Below are 24,930 nucleotides of genomic sequence, written 5' to 3'. Positions count from 1 at the left end.
TGTTCTCAATCAAAGATAATCAAATTAAACAGCACAGAGATGTGTGTGTGTGTGTGTGTGTGTGTGTGTGTGCTTACCAATAAAGAGACTCCAGATTTGGAGACAGCCTTGACTCCTGCTGTTTGCTTTGTTCATTAAGAGGAGATGAGCAGATGGTTTGCTGGTCTGTCGTGCAGTACCCACATGCAGGCACACACACACACACACACATTTACACACGTGCATGCTCAGTCCTGTCACCTTAGCTTTATCCTCCATTTATCTTTTCCATTACACATCTATCGTCAGGACAATGCCACTCTGTGAATTGAGGGACTTGTGTGTGTGTGTGTGTGTGTGTGTGTGCCTGCGAGTGCATGTGTGAGCAAGAGAAAGAGATACAAGGGAGCGTGAAAGAATGCAGCAAAGCTGAATGAAGTCACAAACCTTTTCAGTCGAGACAAGCCTCTGAGCTGGTCATCTGAAAAGAAAAGAAAAAAAAAAAAAAAAAAAAAAAAGAAAAATGAAAAGCTGATGACTCATTCACACATTCATTTATGTGAATCGTGGCTATTCACTTGTCAGCCACGCTGCATTTAGGAAGAATTGCTTGCTACAGAGGTATTGTTTCAGGTCTGCATCACAGCTTATCTGCCCGTGTCCAGGAAATGGCACGTTGCACATTTAGGCAAGGTTGAATAAGCAACAATCTGGCCAACTGCAAAGACTCTTTTTCGGCAAAACAATTGGATTCAGAACAATGTGAAATACATTACTGAGGATTTTTGAAAACTTAATTTCCCTTTCAATTGAGATGCGGAGCATCTCTAGAGGAACTCATGTATTCCTGTATAATAGGATTTATGATGCTTGACCTCTTACAAGGTGTTGTACACCCCCTGATGTGCACACACACACACACACACACACACACACACACACACACACACACCTTGACCAACCCTCCTACATGACACATAAAAAATGTCTAGGGTGTACAGAAAGCAGAACCGACAAAATATATATATCCCAAGTAAGCTATAATATCAATCCTTTTTCCGATACAGGCAATGTTATTCAGAAAAATCTATAAAATCATCTATGCACATAGAAAACATCACATCAATGAAGCAGTGAAATAATGAAAGAAGAAACTGACACAAATTAATAAAAAGCATTTGTATTGATTGTATTCTCAAACTGCACTACTGCATAACATACACAATACAAGTTATTGATTGACTGTACAACATGCCATTATGTTTTTATAATAATAATAATAATAATAACAACAACAAAAGTTGGCTATATATATGTACACAGCTCCATTACAAGGCATGTTCATCACTTGTGTCCAGATAAACAGCAAAAGAAAAACAACAACAATGGTCATCTTCATCGAGGAATCTAAAAACCTCGATTGAGGGAAACACAAATACATCATCAGAATGAAAGATAGTTCTCGCTGCAGCTGAGATTCAGTGAGAAATGCAATAAATTAAATGAGGGAATGATGGAAAATATCAAATGTCACCGTTGAAATGCAGGAAAGTCCTCCTGATGAAGTGCAAGAAGCTCTCTGGGCAGATGTGTGTGCCTGCTGTGCGTCTTTCTCGTGAGGAGGAATATTCACTCGAGTTTTCCATTCACCTATCCATTCATTCTTACACCTTGCTTTCAGTACATCCCAGAGGTCTGCAAGAACACGTGTCCATCTGAAATAAACAAAAATAACACACAGTGAAAATTATGAAAAATCAAACTTGGGATAATTTTAGATACTTTTTTTAAATATTTGTTGTCTAAATCATGGCAGCTGCATCAGTAGGAGGAAAAACGCAGCATGGTATTCATGTATTCACATAAATAGTGAGCAAGGAATTCTACAGCTTAGACCAAATCATTCAGATCATTAAGTAAGGCTGAGCTGAAAGTGTTTTTTTTTTAGTTCCCAATCACTGTTTTTTGCCGATAAAACTTTCTGGCACAAAGGAGCCACATCCTTTCCTGCTGTCTGACAGACAATTCCCCTTTAAATGATTTATTACTGGGTGTTAATTATGCAAATGATGTCCAAACAAACTCGTCATGAGGACAATTAAGACAGCCGTTAATTAGTGGCCGGTTCTCTTCTTGCTTCACTGACATTCAATTAAAAATTGCCTTTGAACAAGCACACTGTCTGGAATGGTTCTCCTGGCACGGCACGGAGCAGAGGTGGGCTGGAACCAAGCACTCATTTGATGAGGCCGGACTACAGAGCGAGACATTTTCTTCTTGTCTGTTAAAGATGTTACATGAGGGATTTTCTCATTAATCCCTCCCAGTGAAGACAATAACATTGGTAAAACATATATATATATACACATAGATATATATATATTCGATCCCAGTCGATCCTACCTCAGTTGGTGAGAACAAAATAAGTCCCTAGCATCTGATATATCTTACACTGAAATGTTTTTTTCTAGTTTACCACAATAAATTCTTGCCACTAACGTAATGCAGTAGCGTCTTTAATGTGTTTTAAACCTGGAAACAAAATTAAATAAGACCTCGGGAGGACAGCTGGTCTTTGGTAAAAGAGCCACAAGTAAGAACTAGTCATTTCGAAGCCTTATAATAAGGCTGTATATCTTCATTTCTTTTGAGTTGTCACTTGGTGACAGAACGTTTCAGCAGCAGATGCGGCCGCGTTCCTACTAACTGAAGTCCAGAGCTTTCTTAATGGCTTCGTACTGCGGCAGCCACAATTGTGACACCCGTACCTTGTCCGGTTGCCGCGGTGTCCAGCCTGTTGCCATCGTGGCTGCTTCCGTCCACTGCCTGGGTTGCTGTTTCCGTGTAAGGAGGGGCTACTGACGATTGGTGGCCTGTAGTTTGGTCATTAATTAATAAAGATGGTAAATCAGAGGGGAAAGATCCAGACAAGGTAAGATGGACAAAGGCTTCGGTGATATTTAATAAGAAAATTGGGATTATCCTGTTTGTGTGTCTGTACCCGTGTGAGCTGTGGCGGTGTGAAGCAGGGTGTGCTCTGCTTGGTCACGGAGTTTGACCTCCTCCTCCAAGGCCTCCTGCAGCCTTTTCTTATTCCTCTTTTCTTTCTTCAGACGCTTCTGGATCAGAACTGAGCAGAAAAGAAGAAGAGAAATAGATGACAAACAGAAAAGGTTTCCAGTCATATCGCGGCTTAGATGCTTCTAATATTTTCATCCCGATGTTCCTGGATATTGAGGAACTGGGTACCATTGAAGGAATTATAATCTTGGAGTGGTTGTACCTAAAAAGAGGTCCGTCCGTCCATTGGCCTGATAGCAAGATAACTCAAAATGTTCTGGACTGATATTGATGACATTTTCAGGAAATGTTGAGAATGTCACCAAGAACGGATGATTGCATTTTGGTGACAATCCAGAGGAGATCCTGGATTATGGATCAGTGTGTTTAAGATTGCAGTCAATGGAGCCTCAAAATTTGTTCCTCAATATCTTGGTTGATAAATATTGACCGATATTTATGTAATTCGACACAGTCATGTCACTTGTCAACTACAAACTTTTGCATGTGCTGTGTCTGTCAAAAAAAAACTGTATTTGATTGACATTTGTATTCAATACGCTCCATACAACGTCCTTTGTGACCATGCCAGACTTGATTTTAGCTTGTAGTGTGCTGCCAAAATCAACTCTAATTCACTCCTGCAGATGCTTTGAGATGTACCGCAGGTGTCCTCACTTCTTTGTCTAATTTTCAAATGACATTCTGTCAGCTCAAAAGGGATATTAGACCAGCCGCCGTTTCTAGGTGTAAAAAAAAAAACAAACACAACTCTGTGCCAGCTTTTCTAAATACATAAACCATCCAACAGCTTTGAATAGTAGGAAGTGAAAACTCAAATCATCACTTGCCAATTGGGATAACAAAAACAAACAAAAAAAGTCAAAACTGACAGGGTATTCATTCTGCAGTTCCTGCAAAGCCTAGCAGAGCACTTTCTCATTTTGCTGGTGCTCTATTACGCTTGATTTGATAGAGCCCACCTCTGTTTTTCTGCTCCATGCTCAGCTGTCTCTCCAGGGTCTCTCTGAGCTCCCTCTCACGGACGAGCTCCATCTTCAGCTCTGTCCTTTCCAGCTGGTCCTGCTTCTCCTGCGCCCGGGCGTTCTCTATGGCAACCCTCAGCAGACCCTGCTTGGAGACACACAGGCACGCATCAACAGGTTACACACCAAACACAAGCCATGGAAAACACATAAGTCAATAACAATAAGTCATGTATTTATTCAGACAGGAAAAGATCCTCTCATCAGGATCGGGTAAGGTTCATAAAATGTGATTCCCTGTGAAATCCCAGCCAGTTAGAACTCTCTTTCATTGCAACTCTGCTATAACAAAAGACATGTTAAATCTGAGAAGCAGGTCAGCACACGCTCATCACAATTACAGCAGATCCTAAATGTCTGCCTCCTCTGCTATTTACCATTTTAGGAAATCTCCTAACTCCTTCCTGTTCTTCTCAGAGTATAATAATAATAATAATAATAATAATAAAGCCCTGGCAGAGCCTCACCTGGATGTTCGTGAGCAGGGTCTCTATGGAGTACAAACCTTCCGGAAAGATGAAAGGTGTGTGATGGAGACCTGCTGGGAGCTTCTGTCCCGCTGGGTAAGAAACCCTCTCGCAGCTCTCCCTGCCTGACGGGGGTCTCTGGTAGACTTGTCTATCACAGCCCTCCCTGGCTGCATGAGAGGCCACAGAGCTGCTATCTGGAGGGCAGAGAGACATTTTGCCGTCGAGTCAAGGGTTTTCTCCGGTTTCCTCCGACCTCCAAAAACATGCAATTTAGGTGAATTGAATACCGGTACTCCGTAGTGGTGTGAGCTGGGATAGGAACTCCCATGACCCGCAAAGCGGGAAAGCAAAAGAGAATGGATGGATGGATCTTTATTTTACATCCTGTCAACAAAACAAGGCAATACTGCACAAAAAGAAATCTCTGGGAAGCTCTTTGCCGTAGAGCTCAGGTGTCCATAAATGATCAAATTACGATCAAAACATATCATACGTGTAAAACATACGAGTCACTGTCCTTGACTAACCTGGAAATACAGTTTTTTTCCCCACTAACACCATTCTGCTGCACACAATGTGCTCTTCTGTTTTGTGTAACTGATAAAAACGACATTGTTGTGAGGTTTTCTTTTAGATTTGTCGTCTTATTTACTAAATATTGTGAAATAATCTCCACGAAAATGTGTCTGTAGCAATTTAGAATCGACATCTTAAAGTCTGTCATTACTTCCACCAAGGAGGAAGATGATGTTTCGACCTGTATCCTTTTTCTTGTTTGGTTTGTCAGCAGGATTACACAACAGCTACTGGATGGGTTTACGCTTTCTTTAATGTTGCACGAGAAGAATTTGGCAATGTTTTATTTCTTATTGAATAATGCATGGAATTATGAAAAAGCTGGCATTTTAGGGCGACTCCAATTTGGTGCAGATCCAAATAAAATCCGCATCCACCAGATTTGAATATGTTTTCACAGGGGGGCTGTCTGCCTGTAAATAATGGCTGCAGAGCTATGAGTGTGACTTTGGATAAGCCCGATTGAATTAAATGGGCAGTTGCCGGAGGTATGAGCTCTACTGAGTGCCATTCTAGTTCTCTCCTGTACCTTTAAGTACATACATACTCTAAATGAGCATCTTTCTGACCAAAAACATTCATCATTTTCAATCATTCACGTGCTGCATTTATTCTAAACCTAATGAAAAAACATTTAGTGTCAATATTTACTCATATTCATACCAAGGTTGCGTGCAAATGTTTACAATAAACACACATGCGTGTAAGACATGAAGAGGTCCTGGTTTGGGGTTTTGCTTAGCCTTTATTAGATGGCAGTCTGCCTACTAATAACGCACCACAGCTTGACATAAAAACCGCTAAGAAGCGGCATTATGGACGGCCATCTGTTTGTAAACCTGAGAACTGTGTGTTCTCTGGTTTTGACAGTGGGGGGGAGAGGAAGATTAGCCATTTTCTGCATTTCTTTTCCCCCTTTCCACATCAGGTAGTTGCTCAATTTATGTGCTGACTGTCATCCGAGCCACTGAGGACGGCGACGTCCTGGGAGTCCGCCGGCTACTGGAGCAGAGACGAGCGCCGACGCGTGATGTGGTATCTGCCACTTTTCTCTGTCTGTGACAAATGACAGTGTTTTCTCCACTTAGCTGACCACAGCATCTTCTGCTCCAAATCCACCCACCTCTCCCACTCTGCCTCAGTCTCATGTCTTGGCAACTGTCACGTTTAAGGTGTTTCACAGATGAGAAGCAACCCCCCCCCCCCACTCCACTTTCTCCCTCTTTCTCGCTAAAAGCATTGCTCTGTAGAGAAGGGTAATTAGCAGGTGCTGGAGAGCTCAGCGGAGGGCATCCAACTACACTCCCGTGGCTGACACACAGACACACACACACACACACACACACTTTTAGCCGTTAAAGTGCGCAGTCAGCAGCGTGGGCTCCCCAGGCTCCTTGGATGTGACTGATCCTTTATTGAGTTACTGTTTTACGCCTACTTTACCCCACACTAACACACACGTTTGGCATAAATACGCGCGCGCACACAAATACACATGGCTGCCAGCTCGTTTGATCATTTACCCATCTCCCTATCCAAGGTCACTGTCTGTTTCTTCTCTTTTCCCCCAACTTTTCCTCTCTTCTCTCTCATTGCACTTCCACCCCGTCCCCAGGGCTAATGAACTTCACCACATGAAGACTGCCAGTCAGCGGAAGAGCACAGGAGGAAGGGAGGGAAAGAAACAGGGATACAGAGAGAGAATAAAATTCTGCTGATGTTTGGTTAATGGGAGTGAGGTGTCAGGGATGGCCTCTGATCTTTGCTGCATGGATACGTTGTTCAAAGACCACTGAAACAGCACACACAGCCAAATCCGACTCACATAGATCCACACACACACACACACACACACAAACATTCTGAGATTATCATAGCACAGATTGATAGAGTGACAGCGCTGATGTGCTTTTTGAACCTCCCTTCAATCTACGATAAACCCATCCCTGTGATGTTGTCGGTCAAAAGCCTGCACTCTAGAAAATGCACAAGTGTTTCATTTGCATGCGGCAAAATCAATTGGGAATCAATTGCATAAATGTGATGTGTGATGCACCGCATTCACGTTGTTGGTGCCATGGCTGCTTTGTCAATATGCTCCCGCATACCTGACAGCATCTGAATCCATAGCTGGGAGGCCTTTGTCGTTTTTAGATTCGATTACTGAATAATGCGATTCAGTATTAGAATACGTTTATGCAGGCGCAAACGCTCACATACAAAACTCTCGGCTCCTCTCGCTCTCACTGACTGTGGATTTCTGCTGACTGTTTGTCCTTGAGCAGTCCTCATTAAGCTAATGCTAACCTCCCTGACAGAGAGAACCAAACAACTGACGCTGCAGCGCCGTGGCAACGCGGGCCCTAACGACAGGGAGGTGGTCGTTATGCAGATGAGGTCCAGCTGAGAGCACGGGAGGCCGCCTGGCTCGTTAGGCCGCAGCCCGGCAAATGGCTGGCTAATGTAACACTGCTTCCTGGGCTAATGGAGCCCTGTTTCGCAGAACTATTTGTCTTTGCTCTCAGCAGGAAGCCAAAGGGGCCACCGGCAGCGAGGAGACGAGGAGCGGGAGAGAAGTGATGAGACTGTGAATGCTTATTGACCTGTTACTGGGATATTTCTTTCCTGTAAAACTGTTAGGAATCATAGGTAGTATTAAATTAAGCCTACATCACTGCTTCAAAAAAAAAAGAGATGAGATAGACAGATGGGCTGGACGGAACTAAGTGCTTGTTCTACTGCATTGGCAGACTGTGTTTAGAGGATTATTTGTCTGAGAAATAATCATTACTCATTAGCAATGATTGAATGATTAATTACTGCAGGCACAAATTCTCAGAAAACAGCCAACAAGTGATCTTTCAGGTGACATCATTAAAAAAAAATTTTTTTAAGTCAAGTCACATTACTTTCAAAATAAGATTTAAACATCTAAATGCAAAGTCACATTTGCAATTTTTTATTTTTTATGTTTTTTAGAGCTCTATTAAACTCAACATTTATCCAAGCTCTAAAAACATGATGGCATATTTTACCTCTGTCACTGGGGCCCCTCTTGTTCTCCTTACAGTGCTCCCCTGAGGCCACATCCGTCTCCCGGGCCCCATGCACCACACCAGGGGAATGTCCCAACAGGTTGTGGCTTGATGACAGCCCGTTGTCAGGCGGATCTGGAAGGATGACATAAAGAGCAAAAAAATTAAAATGCAACTCAGAAATCCTTCAATAATAATGCATAATAATGCATCTGTCACACAAACACGGGCAGATCACACAGGTGAGCGCATACGTGTGGTTTCGGCAGTGCGTTCCGAGTGAGCCGGTGAACTCGACACGCTGCTGCTGTGATTGGATGACATCTGAGCTTCTTCCAATGAGGGAGAAGGTGAGGGATTGTCACACACTCGCTCCTACCAAACAATAAAGAAATAAAATTCATAATAACATTCTGGAAGACGTTCACATACCGGCTGGTAGAATTTGTTACAAATTTTGCTACAAACCTTTAGTCGTTTTAAGGCCGATTATTTTTGCCAAATAAGGACCGTAGATAATACCTAGAATATGTAGACATGGTGTATAATCTTGATTATGTTGTTTCTCTTTTTACAATTACAATTGATGTTATTTCTTCATATTAATTTAGAAGTTAAGCCATTTATAACAAAATTATGATTAAGTGAATACAATAAACTTCGCTAACGTTAGTTACTTTAAAGCTAGCGAAGCATAGATTGGCTGTTTCTTTTCCCCATCAAATTTCAGTTAGTGAGGGTTTTGGCTGCTTAGGAAATGAATTGGTCAATCTCATTAAAATAATTCATATTTTATCCATAAGCACAACAATAACGTTCTTCCCCTGTAGCCTGCATGCTTTACCTTACCTGATGTAAAAACTTTCATCATTTCCCATTAGCTGTGCTATTGTGTGTGACATGACATTCTTAAACCTTGATGGAACAAAACATTTATTTTACATTAAAAGAGAAAACTATTCTGGACTTACATACAGTTTGAGCACATATGTAGCTGTATTTTGGCTTTGTAGGGCATCCTAAAGTTGCACACAAATCATTTATAGTAAAAAAGAAAGTTATTTTGTTGTAAAAGTTCAAAGATATTCCCATACTTATTTTAAGAAGCTTCATTATCTCTGCAATCGAGCTCTTTTCTTGATTAACAATGGCACGAGTAAGGCTACTTCCTGCTGGACGTGGTTGCAAAACGTTTTGAGGACTGACATTTGCCAATACGTAATTCTTCCCAACCTCATTTAATCGGTCTTGCAAGAGAAGTGACTGAAGAAGAGGAGTACTTTGAAGCAATGACCAACTTGGCGAAGAAGGTTAGCATTTCTGTGTGGATGCAGGATATCTCAAAATGTATAAATAGTTATGGAAGTGGCCTTAAGCCAAGGAAAAACTGATTACATTCTGGTAGCGATCCAGAACTTGGACATCCACCAGTAGACAATTACCTGCTTTTAGCCATAACCATTGGAAGAAAGAAATATAGAAAAGTGATTCTAAATTCAGCACATAAATGATTAAAGTCTGAAAATCAATAGCTAAAAATCTAATTTTCTAACACCTACATGGTGCTAAAGGTTCCTAATTTTCACATAAACTGAAAATAATTCTGGCTGGTGGTCAGATCCACCGGGCTGGTGGGCCTTTGAGTTCACCTGAATGACGGAGGCGGGAGCCCTGGTCGGGGGCTTGGCATGGAGTTGTGCCACGTTGGCCATGCTGGCCAGGGTGCTCAGTCGGTTCATCTGGCCCATGGCCATAGAAACAGAGGCCGGTGCAAGGCCGGCAGGTATTAGAGGATGTGACATCATCATGAAGGGCAACTGATCCAGAACTGGTGAAGGGGCAGAGAGTAAAAAACAAATACCGGTAAATAAATAATTGTCAACGAAAAATGAAGATACGCTTTGGTCAAAACAAATCAGTCATGCGGCTTAGTTTAAACAATGCAATAAATGCAACAAACATGAAATGTTACCTATAATGATGAGAACTGGAGGAAGGGAAGTGGAAGGAAGGTGGAAAAACAGTTGTCCCGTTGACTTCAACACAACCATGTACAGGCTGTGGCAGCCTGAATATGCTGTTATGATAATAATAATAATAATAATAAGCTTTATTTATATAGCACTTTTTTAGAAATAAAATTCCCAAAGTGCTTTAACAGATAATAACAAATCAATATGAATCATATAAACAAAAAATACATATTAAACAAACATTAATCAATGTAAAATGGGTGTATAAAAGCAACAGTGGCGTCAGGGCACAAGCGATGAGACTAGGTACCCAGCAATAATCATAAAATAATAAAACAATGTTAAAAATATAAAAATAAATACATTTTAAAAAAGTGTAATTAAAGTAAATAAAAGGTAATTAAAACAGTGGATCAATTAAAAGCCAGTCTATATAAATACGTTTTTAGAAGTGTTTTAAAAGAAGTAACTGAATCTGTGAGCCTTATATTTTCAGGCAGGTCGTTCCAAAGCCAAGGGGCCCTGATGGCGAATGCTCTGTCACCTTTTGATTTTAACCTCGACTTCGGAACGACCAGAAATCCTCGACCCCAGGATCTCAGGCTGCGGGGGGGGGCTCATATAAAGTCAATAAATCATAAATATAAGTTGGGCCCAGACCCATAAGAGCTTTAAAAGCGATCAGTAAAATCTTAAAATCAATTCTAAAGTTGAGTGACAACCAAAACATAGCAAACTAGCCTCTCTAGCTAGCAGACCGAGCTGTTCTTGATGGTGATCCAACCAATTTCAGCAGTTCAAACAAAACTCTTATTATCTGGATCAATCTGTCGTTCACGTTCTTCTCTTTAAGACAGGCATCCACTATCTTTAAAGAAAACCCTTCCTCTCAATAGCACCCTAGTGGGTTGTTGCATCCCCTCTATTCATGAAACAAACAATTCTGTTGGGCTGGGGATGGGGGGGGGGGGGGAGAAAATGACATAAATATTTATCATTTAATAAAAGGAAAAACAAAAACAAAAGAAACACAGGGAGGAAGTGGAACAAAAGAAGCTGATGGTAGTCCTGGTGCTGGGCCAGCAATGCACGTTGGGTAATTATAAACACAAAGGAAAAAATCTTGGACTCTATTCCACACAATTGTCACAAATAATCGAATGAGTGCATGGAAACAAAAGAAAAAGTCTGTCCAAAGTAGAGAGATGTAAAAGAATAAAAAAAGGAAGGAAAGAACAAGCAAAAAGAACAAGCCAGAAAGAGAAAGAGAAAGCAGACCAAGAAATAAAGAGCGAGGCATTGTGGACTCCATGAGTCGGGCTCGCTGGACATATGTGCAGTGCTTTGGGCATTTGGCAGATTAGTCTCTCACTTGCCCAGAGCAGAAACCAGTCCAAACAAAAGGTCTCTCTGAACGGAGCTAAATAACCAGATGCTCCAACAATCAGCTCCAAACGCCGAGCCTCCGTGAGACGCCACGCCAGCACGCCACCATTTGTCACCTCCACTCCACAACGGAAGTTAATTTACGCTCCTGCTCTCTCCTTGTTCTTAACTCTGTTCCCATCTTCTCATCGTTTCTGCCTTCCCATCACTCTCTCTTATGTTTCATTAAAAAACATCAAAAGTCAGAGCGCCTCTCTTCTGTTTATCCAAACAAACCATTACAGTAAACAAACAGTTACTGTAAATTTCCCAGAAGATCTTGTTAAATGCACAAATGGCTGCTCCCTGCTCTTCCTCAGCTCATAAGGTGTCACACTCAGCATTTGTGTGTGTGTGTGTGTGTAATCTGAGATTGCCTTTGTAGTGGTTAAAGCTCTGGTAGGGGCCCGTCCTTCCCATAAGGCCGTGGGTGGGCAGTGTCGGCGGCATTGTATTTATGTGTGTGTTGTACGTATGCCTGCGCTGTGTGCATCTGTGTGTGTTTCCATTTGCCTCTGTCATTAACAGTGATTAAGATTTACAGGTTTACGATGCTTGGTGGTAACCATGCCACCTAACTGCACACAGATGCTGCCAGTTGTAACTGAGAGCAGACAATGGTAAACAATTCCACAGCATTTACAGACAGGGCTACAAAAAAAAAGAAAGCAAACAAGACCACCACACAAAAATTAAGTCAAAAAACAAGCGGGATTAAACATACAATTGTCTGATAGTAATTTCTAGTAAACAAAATGTCAAGTAATTTTTCACTGCTGTCTAAAATATTGCAGTCTACATACTAATGTGCGTTAGTCGTATTCTATACAGGCCCCGTCATCTTTCTAAACGCACTGATGTCACTTCAGCCTGTCGATAACTGTGGAGGTGGTGCGTCCAATCTGTTTCTGTATGTGTGTGTGTGTGTGTGTTTGTTTTTGTGGGCGCACATCCATTCCTTCATTGATCGCCCAGCGTTTGTCATTTGCATTCAGGATAGTGAATTAGAGAGAAGACTATTGATTGGACTTTAGCCCCTCATCTTATTCATCTCTCTATCATCCCAGCGCCATCGCTCGTCTGCCGGTGCTCCACTTTCGCCGGCTGCTCACCTCCGATGCAGAGCCAGAGGTCGGCACCGGCTTCAGGGAATAAGACACGGCTAAAAATCCTACCTGTGTGCATCCAAAAGGGGGGTTTGCTTCCAAAACTAAGTGTGATTCGATGTTTTCCAGGAACAGAGTGACCTCGTTAAAAATGAGAATCTGAATTGGACTAAATCCCAAGGTGACTCAGCAATGACATGTCCAGAATGACTCGTAGGCTCCATTTTGGCTATGCTTTCTTGATGTGGTGACAAATATCTTTCTTTTTCCAGGATGCATTGCCTAAAACCTCACCAGGATGCAAACAAACCAATGAATGAATGTAAAATGAGTTTAAATGAAAAAAAAAAAAAGAATTCGCTGATGAAAAACAAATCTGTTCTTTGTGTTTTGATGGTTTTGACGACCTGATCCATGATGTCTATTTCTAAGGCCATATGAAAGACTGACTCATTGTTGCCGCAGCTTGTTTTTCATTCACATGTCTCCAAGAGGAAATGCACCGGCAGCAGAGATGATGTCACATCCTGCTTTTATTCATCATGGTTTAGTCGTTAATGACAGACATTTAGAGACAGCTGCCATGTGACGCGTCCCACCAGACAATCAAGCGTGCATGCAGTGTGAGTACAGACGGGACTCACCCAGCCCGTGGTTGTGGTCGCCGTTCTCACCGTTTGGCAGTCCGTGCTGATTGCTGCTGCTGTAGCTAGCCATGGCCTCCAGCTTGATCTTCTTGGCCAAAGCAGATAGATCTGAGAGACAGAAAAAGAAATGGAGGGGCCAAGAGGAAGAATCAATATAAGAAGCAGATCAATGGGCCTTGTGGAGGATCACAGCAATGGGTAGGAAGGAGGTTGTCACGGGCAAGACAGAGACCAGCTATTTATTCTGACTGCACTGTTGCACAGACAATGATACAGATGAGTCCAGACATCAATCTCTCCCACACAGGGACATCACATCCCACAGCAAATAGGACGACGCGCGGCGGCGGCTCAACCTTTTAGCTAGAAGTTGGTTCGTTATGAGTATAAGTCAGGGGCATAAGGGGGGGGGGGGCAAAGCTACTTTTTAATAGAGGTTTTTGACTTCTGGCTGATACGAAACAGAAAGTGACAAAATGTGGCTGCATTTTAATGCATGTGGTGAACCTCAGAAGGACGTTTGACCTGCAGAGCAACCTTTAAAACTCCTCTTAAAATTAAATATCCCGAGCAACTAATACAGACAAACACGGTGAATTATTAAAGTTGGATAAAACCATGCAACTGTGCAAACACTGCTGAGGAAATGCAAACAAGCCTTAAGTCGTAATTTCCTGATCTTGGATACAACAAAACATTTGCAACAAACTCCACTGCAGAGGGTTTTTTTTTTTTTTTTTTGTCTTACAAAATGATTTTCTGACTCAGTCTCTCTATCCAGGACGACCACAACAAAATGGTTTTCCTTTCTTCCCATCGGCTCTCCTCCCATCCCCTCTCCTTACTTTACCTTTTCAAATGTCAGCATCACAGCGGGACGTAAGCCGCCGTGTTGCCTGTGTCTACGTGTGAAAGCAAGAGGGTGAGCGAAAGAGACTAAGAAGAATCACATCAAAGATTTCCCCTGCCTTTTACGTTCAAATGTCCTCCCTCTCTCTGTCTCTTTCTCCCCCTCTCATGTGTCCAGTTCTAATCAGTAGGGCTGACATTGCCACTGTGCCCTCTCCTTTGGTGGAAAAAGACTCTTTTCCCACTGAGAAAGATGCTCTTCAACACTCCTTTCGTACACAACACACTCTTATACACACACACACACACACACACACACACGCTCAAGCACCTTTGAACAGTCAGAAGAAGCGGCGCTAACAGAAAATGGCTTCTTTTGAGGTGGGGAATGAAAAGATCAGGTTGCACTGAAGAGCACAAAGCCAAGGGTAACTTTGAGAATGGCGAGGTGCCGACAATTACTTTACTCCCTGTCTCTGTGCTGCACACAAACACACACAGACACACACACACACCACAGCAGGGACTCAAATACATTACTGTTTGTGACAAGAACAAGCATCGCTACGGGCTTTATCAGGCAGTCGACTCGTGCTGATTTTAACCTTTTTCTTAAAGACTTTCCTTTAGACATCTTTTTAAGGGTTATTTTTCACCTGCTACTTAATTAATAATAGTTTAATTATCCTAAACCTTAATAGCACATAAAGAGAGATTATTACTGGATAAAATTGCTGATTTACACAGATCAAAAACATACGGTAAGTTTACAGTCCAACAAATCAAATGCACAAATTTGAAACCTGATCAGAGACCTTAAGACCATCTTAACAGAGTACATTTACACTTTGTACAAAAAACAACAACAACAACAGCGCAAAGTTGTTCCACATGCTACGTCCTATGTATGTTAATCGTATTAATCAACATACAGCTCGCCTCCCAGAATCCCGCCTCCTAATACCATCAATGATGGCCAAAACATGTCATTGCAGGCGTGTGCGACCGCACCGTTGTGTATCGATGCTGCACAAGAAGCCTGATCTTTATTCACACTGATGGGGTAACCCAGCTGTTTCATTACTTTTGCTGGTCCAACAGTTAACATGAAAACTAAGTCTGAACTTTACAAACAGCTGCAGTGCTGGAGAAACAGTATGACCTTAATTCACTCCTGGAGCCAAATCAGGGATTTTCTGCTGTGGCATCCATGCAGCTATAAAGAATTACAGACCTCGTCCTTATAAGATTGTGTGTGTGTGTGTGGGGGGGGGACACAGACGCTTTCCCCTTAGGATTTTTGTCAATATCCAATATGCCAATATTTTGCAGCAGCGTTGGCCAAGCCATTACTAATAAATGCAAATATTTACTTCCCTCCTAACTGCAGCAAACATCGGGCCTATTCTTATCATGATGACCCACCAGCAGATGCACACATTCAGCATTTTTCTACATAATTAGCGGGTAAAATAAGAAAACTGTCTTTCCAGCTGATACTCAGGACGTATTAACATAATCGTTCATCCCTACTTTCTCCTTTGAGTGAGTCTTGAAGAATAGAACGGCACTATTTTATTTTATTTTGAAGATTTGAAAGATTTGGATCCCAAGTTACTTTACTGAGAGAATTAAAATATAGTATTGTGCATTTCACTGGGCTACAACCGGTATACTTACTTTCCTTTTAGTTTTACTCAAAAAAACAGGTTTCATAGTTTGGTGCTTTCATGCACGTTTGACAAAAAAATTAATAAATACAGCTTTATGTTCCTAAAGATTTCTAGAGCATATTTTCTCCCTGGAGGTTTTTTCCATTAATAAAATAAATAGTCATATTATTGTAAACGTAATATTAAATAAAACAAAGTTAAAACACACAGGCTGAAGTTTTTCTACAGTTGTTTGTTGAAATTTGGATAGACATAATATTTTTATGATAATTGAACTATTGCCGAATAAGCCAATGTATGATATTGTAATCAGTGTGAGAGCAGGGGACCGATGTGGTGCGTGGTGAGGCCAGGGTGGGCACCTGCAGAGGGCATGATCCCAGCATGGATCAGGCCGCTGTGGGACAGCACGTGGTGGGTTCCGCTCTCCGTCACACTCTGCAGCCTCTTGGGCGGCCGTCCGGGCCTTGAACTGCAGGCACAAAACACAAGTCAACATTAGTCTTTAGACATTTTAATAAGTTATCCCTCTGTGAGTCGTTTCTTCATGCCGGATTAGGATGCTGTTCTAAACCTCTGATCCTGCTGCAGTGTCAATAAGCAAAACACTGTAACCTGACCGGTTCCAGGAAGGCTGCTGTACGGCAAATTTGACCTCCCTGTGGATACGAGCAAGCAAAAAGGAGTTTCCCTTATGGCATCAATAAAGCACCTCCTCATTACTGTTTAGCTTACTCGTTCGTTTGTTTGCTTATTAAATGTGTTTGCATGTCTCCTTGTCTTTCCACCGTTTCCACATTCGACCATTCATTCCCCTTTTTTCCTGCCATGTCGCAAATCTCCCGAATAAAGGCTGTGACTACGAGCAGATTCACATGGTTTAATTGAGCCGGGCATGCTCAATCAATCCTGGAGGAAGTACGTGAAAAGCTGTCAGACATCACTTTGGCTCTGACTAAACAGTGTGAATGTCCTGACAGCGGAAATGACACGGGCCACATCAGGCTTAATGACAGCCAGAGCAGCTCATCTCCTTTCATACCAGTACGACATTGGATAACATGAGTCCGTAGGCAAGTGTGTGCGTGTTCGTGTGTGTGTGTTTAAAGGCGGGGAGAGGAGAGAAACAAAAGAGGTGACGGGGAGTAACCGAAACAGAAAGGACAATAAAGATGAAAGGGGAGACAGAGGGAAAGGTGAGGAAGTGTAAAATGAGAGATGGGTGAGGCCGAGAGAGTGAGAAAAGGTGGTAAAGAGTGAAAAAACGAGAGAGAGACTAGCAGCAGCAGCAACTTCCTAGCGTGGGGTGTCTTTGAGCAGATTTTAATTAGAATCTAATCCAGCCGTCATTAAAGCCCCATAAACGAAGCTGTCAGTCAGGAGATTAATGGCGCCTCATTTGCATATTGCATATAATTCATCAATTACCCAGCAGAAAGGACCAATCCCCTGTTGACACACCCACTGGCTGAGAAGGGGGGAGGATGGGGAGAGACGAAAAAAAGAGAAAGATTGTGTAGTCACAAACTGTGGGAGAAAAACAGGTAGATTTTGTGTGTGTGCGTGTGTGTGTGTGTGTGTGTGTGTGTGCGGAGTGTTCAAAGGTTAATTTGATGAGCCGATGAGCTCCACAGTTCCTGCCCTCAGTTTTAATGAGTTGTTATTATTGTCTCTTATTATGGGCCCAGACCGACTGGGATGTGACAGCTGACATCAGATAACACACACACACACACACGCACACACACACACACTATGGTAGACATATATTTTGACACACATGACAGACAGTGTGAATGCCTACAAGGGATGAAGTTGTGAATGTTTCTGTCTGTGTGCGTTGGAGAGAGGGGGTTCTTTCTGGGTCTTTTTTTTTATTATGTGTACAGTAGCGCAGCATACTGTGCTTAACAAAGGCAGGAAATATATTTTTAGGTTTCAAGTTTAAACATACAGCAATGCTGTAACATCTCTAATATACACACAAACACGCGGGAAATGTGAATACCAGGGGAGGGAAATGAAATTCAGAGAGCAAAGGCTGCGGTTCGGTTTTACTGCAGCCACTTCCCTTTCCCTTACTACTGTTTATTTGCACACACTAATCAATGGACTTTGTGTGTGCGTGGGTGAGCCTTTGTATGTGTTGCATTTTGGGAGGTATTGCAAGTGTAACCTAATTTTGTGTTTTGCTTGCAAGTTATAAAATGCTATCAAAAAGAGCCATAAAAGGGGGGTGTTTAGTTTTCCTTTCGCATTTGATAAAAGTTCTGCATTTCTACAATACGGCAAAATTGTTAAAAGCATCCTCGTGCACACGGATGTGCAAAAAAAAAAGCTCCCCAACTTTTGTTGTTGTTTTGTTTTCGCACGAGGCCAAAGTCATGCACAAAGTGGGGTCGTGCCGTCGCAGTTTTCACAACTGGTTATTATGGAGTTTTTAATAAATAGGATTTAAAACCCGGTTTAAAAAAGTGTGCTTTTATAGGCACCCGAATCATTGCTGTTATGTGAACGGAAGGACAAACCGCAGCAAAAGGCTCCCATTTACTGCTGTGTAAACGGCAAACGTCCTCTTTGTGTCTGTTGTGCATGCGAGTGTGTTTTGTGAGTGTGTGTGTGAGGTTGGAGAGCGCAAGCTCCCTGAGGTAGGATTAATGAAAAAGCCTTTCATGGAAAAGTCATCAAGCTGAGGGGATGGAATGAGAGAGGAGGTGGGGGGGGGGGGGGGAAGAGAGAAAACACTGCATTGTGTGTGTATGTAGCGAAAGGGGGGGGGTATGGCTTATGACCTCTTTGTCTCAAACTTTAATTAAAATCTCACCCAGACGTCCTCCCTCATGCCAATGCTCTGGCCCCACACACACACAAACACATTTTTTAAAAAGGGTACTCCACGTTTAGTGTGTGTGCGTACCTGAAACACGCAATGACAAACATGGCAGCTGCAGCTTTGCACAGGTGGAACAGAAACAAAACACACGTAAGATGACAGATCTCTATTCCTTTCTCTCTCTCTCTGTGTCACACACACACACACACGTAATGAAAGAAGAGGAAACGTTACAGTCAAAACAGTGGAACAGCTACAGGCTTGAAGGGACTGAGGTGCTGATAGGTAACAGCTGTGTGTGTGTTTATGCCAGAGTGTGTAGGAGAGGGGAAAAACAGAAGCAGCTCAAACATGCTTTTATTTGGAATGTATTAGTGGCGGTTTACAGCTCCCGTGTTCCCATCCGTTCAATCTGCGGTGATCGGATTGTATTCGCCGTCACGGTGCGGTTTGATAAATCATATTGACGTCGGCGTTAGCGGGAAGACTTATGCTGCCGGTAAGAGATGGCACGAAGATTGATGCTGTGATTTTCCTCTCAAATTGAAAAATCTGAAAAAAGCTTATTCACCATTGTCATTGGGGAAGTCTTTGTGATGATGTCATGGAGGAAGCAAACAGGACACACACAGACACACACACACGCATGCACACACAGGACGTTTGATAATGACAAGAATCTGATCTCTAAACTGATACCGGCCTACATTCCTCGCTCACATTCCAGGGTCAACACAATGTCAAGACTATGTGTGTGCGTGTGTATACAAAAGTGTGTATGCACCTCCTCCTTTAGAACCTGTCATAGTGGAAGACATGAAGGCCCTCTGTATCTCATCAAGTTCTTCTCTATAAAACATCAAAAGAGTGCAGAGGTTAAAGTCGAGCTACACACACACACACAGTCTTGACATCGCGAGCACGGTTCTCCTCCTCTCTCCCCTTACTCTAATGCTGCTGACTTTGACATTGAGTGGGCCTCTGCTTTCAGGAATCCACCTTCACCCACACACACACACACACAGAGGCGTAATAAAAAATAACAAGGGGTAACGCCATCAACATAACAATCTACAATAAGTAGATAAGATAATTATTCTGCTTTTCCTGTAATTTCTTAATTTCCATGGAAACGGGACGAGATTTTCCAACATATTCTTCAAATACAAAATACAGAAAAGCACTCAGAGAGCACAGACCTCCGCCGAGCAGCTCATTCCCCTCCTAATTAGATTTACACCGCCCACACGGTGATCTGGATCATCATCAAAAGGTCAGAAATTGTTCATGGTATCTTCATTAAATATATTTTCGTAAATGAGGTATTCATTGTTAAAATTAAGTATTTTTACTGACTCCATTTTGGATCCAATCCCGATTAAATTTGGTGGTGAGATCGAGGCCCCCACCCTACATGACTGTGACAAATTAGATAAATATCGGTCAATAATCAGCCGAGATATTGAAGAACACATTTTGAAGCTCCATTGACTGCAAAGGTAACAAACATTCCAAAGTGATCCAGAATCCATGATCTCTCCTGGATCGTCACCAAAATGTGATCAGCTGTTCCTGATAACATTCCCAACATTCCCTGAAAATGTCATCCAGATCCGTCCAGAACCGTTTGAGTTATCTTGCTCACGGACGGACGGACGATTACATAACCTCGGCCTCGCCTCCGCGGAGGAAACCCTTCTCTCTCTCTCACCATGTCTGCCTTAAGGTGGAGCCGAATGCAATTGTAGTTGAGACTCTAACACCAGAAGAAAATGATAACTGCATTTACGCGATGCTGGGCAATCAATAAATGTTCTGAGGCAGATGAATTCTTTCTCAGCAGGTTTGTGAACAAAGTTCCCCAGAGCAACGTGGACGCCGTTTCTGGGACGGCAAGAAAGCAATCGGACATTGTAACTCGTTATGCTAAACTCTTTTTATGCAATATATGATATCGTTATGTAAAACAACACGTGCACACACACACACACACACACCGTTTGACCTGAGCGAGCTGTTTGATGTGTGTTTCTAACCGAGAATGAAACTGTTCCTTTGTGAGAGGGGAAAGAAAAGGAGGCAGGATCAGGTTGCCTCCTACACACCATGTTCCCTCTGTGGAACTAATGTCATTTAGCAGCAAAGCCAGCAAACACACAGGCGTGACCGTGTGTGTGTGTGTGTGTGTGTGTGTGTGTGTGTTTGTGTGTGTGTTTGTGTCCATCCTATGCATGAATTATAACTAGCCTTTGACTGAGGGTGAAGTTGGCCCTTCTTCATGGTTTGATGAGTCAGTGGTCAGGGTGAGACTAAATACTGTGCATGTGTGTGTGTGTGTGTGTGTGTGTGTGTGTGTGTAAATGAGTGAGACAAAGAGGAGAATGAAATGAAAGACAATGACATTTCAGTAACCTTTGCATCAAATCTCTTTGTTTGAAAGGAAACGCGGCCCCTGCTGTTTGGCAGTGTCCGGCACCCGAGTTTGTTTATTCTGGTTAGTCATGTCAAACCATCGGACGAGACTGTCGTCTCTCTTCAAGCCTGTCCGACTGCACTAATAATAAGTGACGGCTGCACTGAATCAGAAACAAAAACCCTGCTGAGCCATGACGCTGCCAGAGAGCCCCAGCATCGTATTCTTGGAGATGCATAATCTCGGGACTTTAAGGATCAGGTGGTTTCCCCCCGCTTTAACCTTCTGCTGTATTTGCTCCACGCCGACATGAGAGATCGCTTTAAAACTTGTGACGGAGAGCAAAGACTCTAACGGCGACCACGTTGCCTTGAGACGTATAGAATCATCGATTGAAGATTTCGTTAATATAAAGGCTGTTTGGGCGTTGTGTGAATAATTAGAGCGAACGGAGGCTTTTCACAGGATGTTGAATAATGTTCCCATTAACAACCGGACACAGGAGAAATCCCAACGCGGCCAGAAGTCTGGATTTTTGTCTCGGGTTTGAAAGCTTTATAGAGGCAGGTGGCGATCCATATACGTGTGGAGCTGGAAACTCATTCTCACAATAGCTTTGCTTCTGGTTTCGCTCAACAAGTCGGAGCTTGCATCGAAAGCTGACACCTGGTATTAAAATGAAAACAGACACAGAATCCCACCTGCATGGACGATTTGGGGAAAACAGTTCGAGAACTCTAGTTTTTAAATGCATATCTGTACACATCGAGGCACATCTTGAATTTAACGGCAATGCAAATATGATCATTCAAGATCAAAGGAACAGGGATTAAATGCTAAACAACATGAAGTCCCCAAACTAGGGCTAATCCACACTCGTCTGGATGGAAACCTACGCAGTCGTAAAACACGTGGTCGACACAACGGCAGGAAACCACAAATCCTCCCTGATTATCCAAACATCCATGTGCCGCTCATTGGATTGATGACCCATGTATAGTTGGTCACCATTGGAGTTGTGCAAAACAGCTAATTTGCATAATCGCATCATAAATACCAAGAATTAATTTAATCCGTCGCCTCTGTTCTGATGCTCAGGGCTAAAGAGTGTTGATATGATAAGACAGCGAGTTATTAAGGAAGGAGAGAGAGGGAGGCAGAGAGAGGCAGACGGAGCAAAGGGATCAGGGAGTGAGTGAGTGAGCTTGTCCTGATTTAAGTAGCCGCTTGGGGCCAAATGAAAATTAATTAATTTCTGTGAAGAATCAATTTCTCAGAATGACAGTGTCAGATTCACTGTGTCCATGCCCGAGTGTCAGAGAGACATAAAGATGCTCTGTGTGTGTGTGTGTGTGTGTGTGTGTGTGTGCATGTGTGTGTGTGTGTTGGAGAGATTCTAGCTTCTGATAAGGAGACAAACTTTTTAAGACATGTCTATATTGAGATAAGTATAATTATTTTTATCATCATCAGCACCACCCTGATCTTTAGCTGCCGTTATCATCCTTTTTGACGGTGAGTATTTGAGTGCCTGCACTTCAAATAGTTTAAACCGCCACTACAAACAATAGGAAGAAAACATGCATTTATGGAATATTCTGTCATCACCTACTTTGTCCTCCGTGTAAAACGTGGTTTCTTGAAGGTTTACTTTAGAACCCATGCAAATCTCAAATACAAGGCTTCAAATCAATCATTCAATTTAGATCTTCTCATGCGTCATTTCAAGTTTTATTATCACCTGACAGCAGAATGATGAACTACGCATAAATTACTCTCAGAAATTACTTTTATAGCTTCTTTAAATAAGCCCACCTGCTGCACTATACCTGTGGGGACCCCCCGGTGGGGACCCCCCCCCCCCCCCCCCCCCCCCCCCCCCCCCCCGTCGCCTCCGACCCACACCTGACTCACCTGGCGTTGGTACAGTCGCTGTAAAGCGCCTCGAAGTCCTGCCTGGAGATGAGTTTGCACCGGTTCACCCCGGGCTGGATGGCCCCCAGCCCCCGCAGGACCCTGACCTGCTCCACGTTGCAGACCACCGGGGAAATGTCCAGCCGTTTCAGCTTGGTGTAGACGGTGTGCAGCCCGCCGACCAGGTGCTTGAGAAACACGTCGAAAGCCTGCGGGAGGCAGATGAGCTCCGTGTCCTTCACCGTGAACGAGGCCAGCTTGGCACCTTTCACCTCCACCAATTTGCACTCGTTGTTTTGCGCCGTGCTCTCCACCGGCGACGGAGTGGCGTACACGGGCTTCGCGCCGCCGCCGCCGCCGCCCGCCGGTGCGCCTCCGCTCGTCAGCGGGGTCCCGTTCTGCAGTAAGAGGTCCGCCCTGAACGGGTGAAGCAGCGCCGGGGGCGCGACCGGGGGCGCAGGGGAGGAGGCGGCGGAGGTGGCCGCGGGTGGCGGAGAGCTGGCGCACGGAGAGACGGCGCTCGGAGCCGCGGGGCGCACGAGCGGAGCCGCGGGGCGCACGAGCGGAGCCGCGGGGAGAAGAGTCGGGGCAGCCGGAGTTGCCATGGTCGTCATGTCCCGGGGAATTAATGAACAGGAGTAAAAGAAAACGGGGAGAAAAAAAAAAGTTTAAACTGTTGAAGGAAAGTGAGTTCGGCGAACAGACGCGCTTGATGAGGGAGAGGAGAAGCGCGCATCGGCTGCGTGGAGCCGTGTGCGGGCAGGGATGAAAGGAGAGGAAGAGGAGAGGAGACGCAAAAAAAAGAGAGAGAAAAAAAACAACACAGATCACATAGTTGAATCAGAATGAGAGGAGCGCTCAGCGCTGGAGTCCACGCCGGAGATGCTACTGTCACATTAACATAAAGAGGAGGAGCCTGCTCCGTGTTCCTGGAGAGTGAGAGACATTCTCAGAGAGTGGGAGACAGAGAGAGAGAGAGAGAGAGGGCGAGCGAAGATTAGCCTACATAAACTTTGGATAAGCCTATTTATGAACATCCTGATGAAAAGAAACTTTCTGATATTAACGCTTCTGATGAGGCTTCATGTGTGTGTGTGCGTGTGTGTGTGTGTGCGTGTGTGTGCGTGTGTGTGCATGTGTGTGTGTGTGGCACTCGATTTGTCTTCTTTAAAACAGTTTCTGGCTGATCTTCCCACATTAGCCCCATGCAGGACTAAAGAGGACAAATACATGCAAAGTATTCAACCTCAGTCTTATATGACGTTTAAATGCAGAATACTGTCTGCAAAAAAATAGAAACGTCATAGAGTTAAATTACTCGTTAATACAAAATGGTAAATCAGGTAATGTTGAACTTTAATTCCTTCCATTATTTTGTAATTATATAGTCAGCTCAGTTTTATTGATAGAGCGTCAGGTTATAACGGATCGCATGACATTTTCCGAAAGAGCAGGTCCAAGCCACATAACCTTGGCTTGACAGCGTGACCCTTTTACCTGCCTCCCCATCCTGCCCCCCTCCCAATACACACACACACACACACACACACACACACACACACTTCCATCATTTACATACGGAGCTTGCATGAGTCTTTTCAAAGTGGCTTTCACGGAACATTGTGCTGATAATGATCTCGGTCACGAGGGAGAGAGAGACACAGATCTCCAGAGACCATCTCACCGTAAGACAAGAGGGAAGAGGATAAAACTGACTGTACTCCAACTCAAAGGACTTTAACACCCCCCCCCCCCCCTCTCTCTCTCTCTCCAATAAGCCCTCTTGTGTTTTTTAATTGGCAGAAATTAATCTTTAGGATGTAGATGGTAGATTTACATTCATTAAAAGTCAAGAGAGGAAGCCAGGCTTGATGCTAATCAAATCTGCTTAATTATGCTTAACATGAGTATCTCCAGGGTGAGAGAGCGAG

At 43.3% G+C, this 24,930-nt stretch overlaps 1 protein-coding gene across 1 annotated transcript; it reads right to left on the bottom strand.

Annotated features, from left to right (window-relative positions):
* Nucleotides 1–1,656: 1,656 nt before the first annotated feature.
* On the bottom strand, nt 1,657–23,604 carry dachc (dachshund c). Its single transcript, XM_068741229.1, has 11 exons — nt 23,000–23,604; nt 16,202–16,311; nt 13,315–13,425; nt 9,816–9,994; nt 8,421–8,541; nt 8,167–8,301; nt 4,553–4,749; nt 4,023–4,170; nt 2,981–3,109; nt 2,748–2,852; nt 1,657–1,694 (listed from the first exon to the last, which is right to left on the bottom strand). The coding sequence occupies exons 1-11, from the start codon at nt 23,602–23,604 to the stop codon at nt 1,657–1,659; spliced, it is 1,878 nt and encodes a 625-aa protein (XP_068597330.1).
* Between the last annotated feature and the right edge of the window lie 1,326 nt (nt 23,605–24,930).

Source organism: Brachionichthys hirsutus, chromosome 7 (assembly GCF_040956055.1).
Source record: "Brachionichthys hirsutus isolate HB-005 chromosome 7, CSIRO-AGI_Bhir_v1, whole genome shotgun sequence".
Lineage (NCBI taxonomy): Eukaryota > Metazoa > Chordata > Actinopteri > Lophiiformes > Brachionichthyidae > Brachionichthys > Brachionichthys hirsutus.
This window is presented reverse-complemented; position numbering and strand designations above follow the sequence as displayed.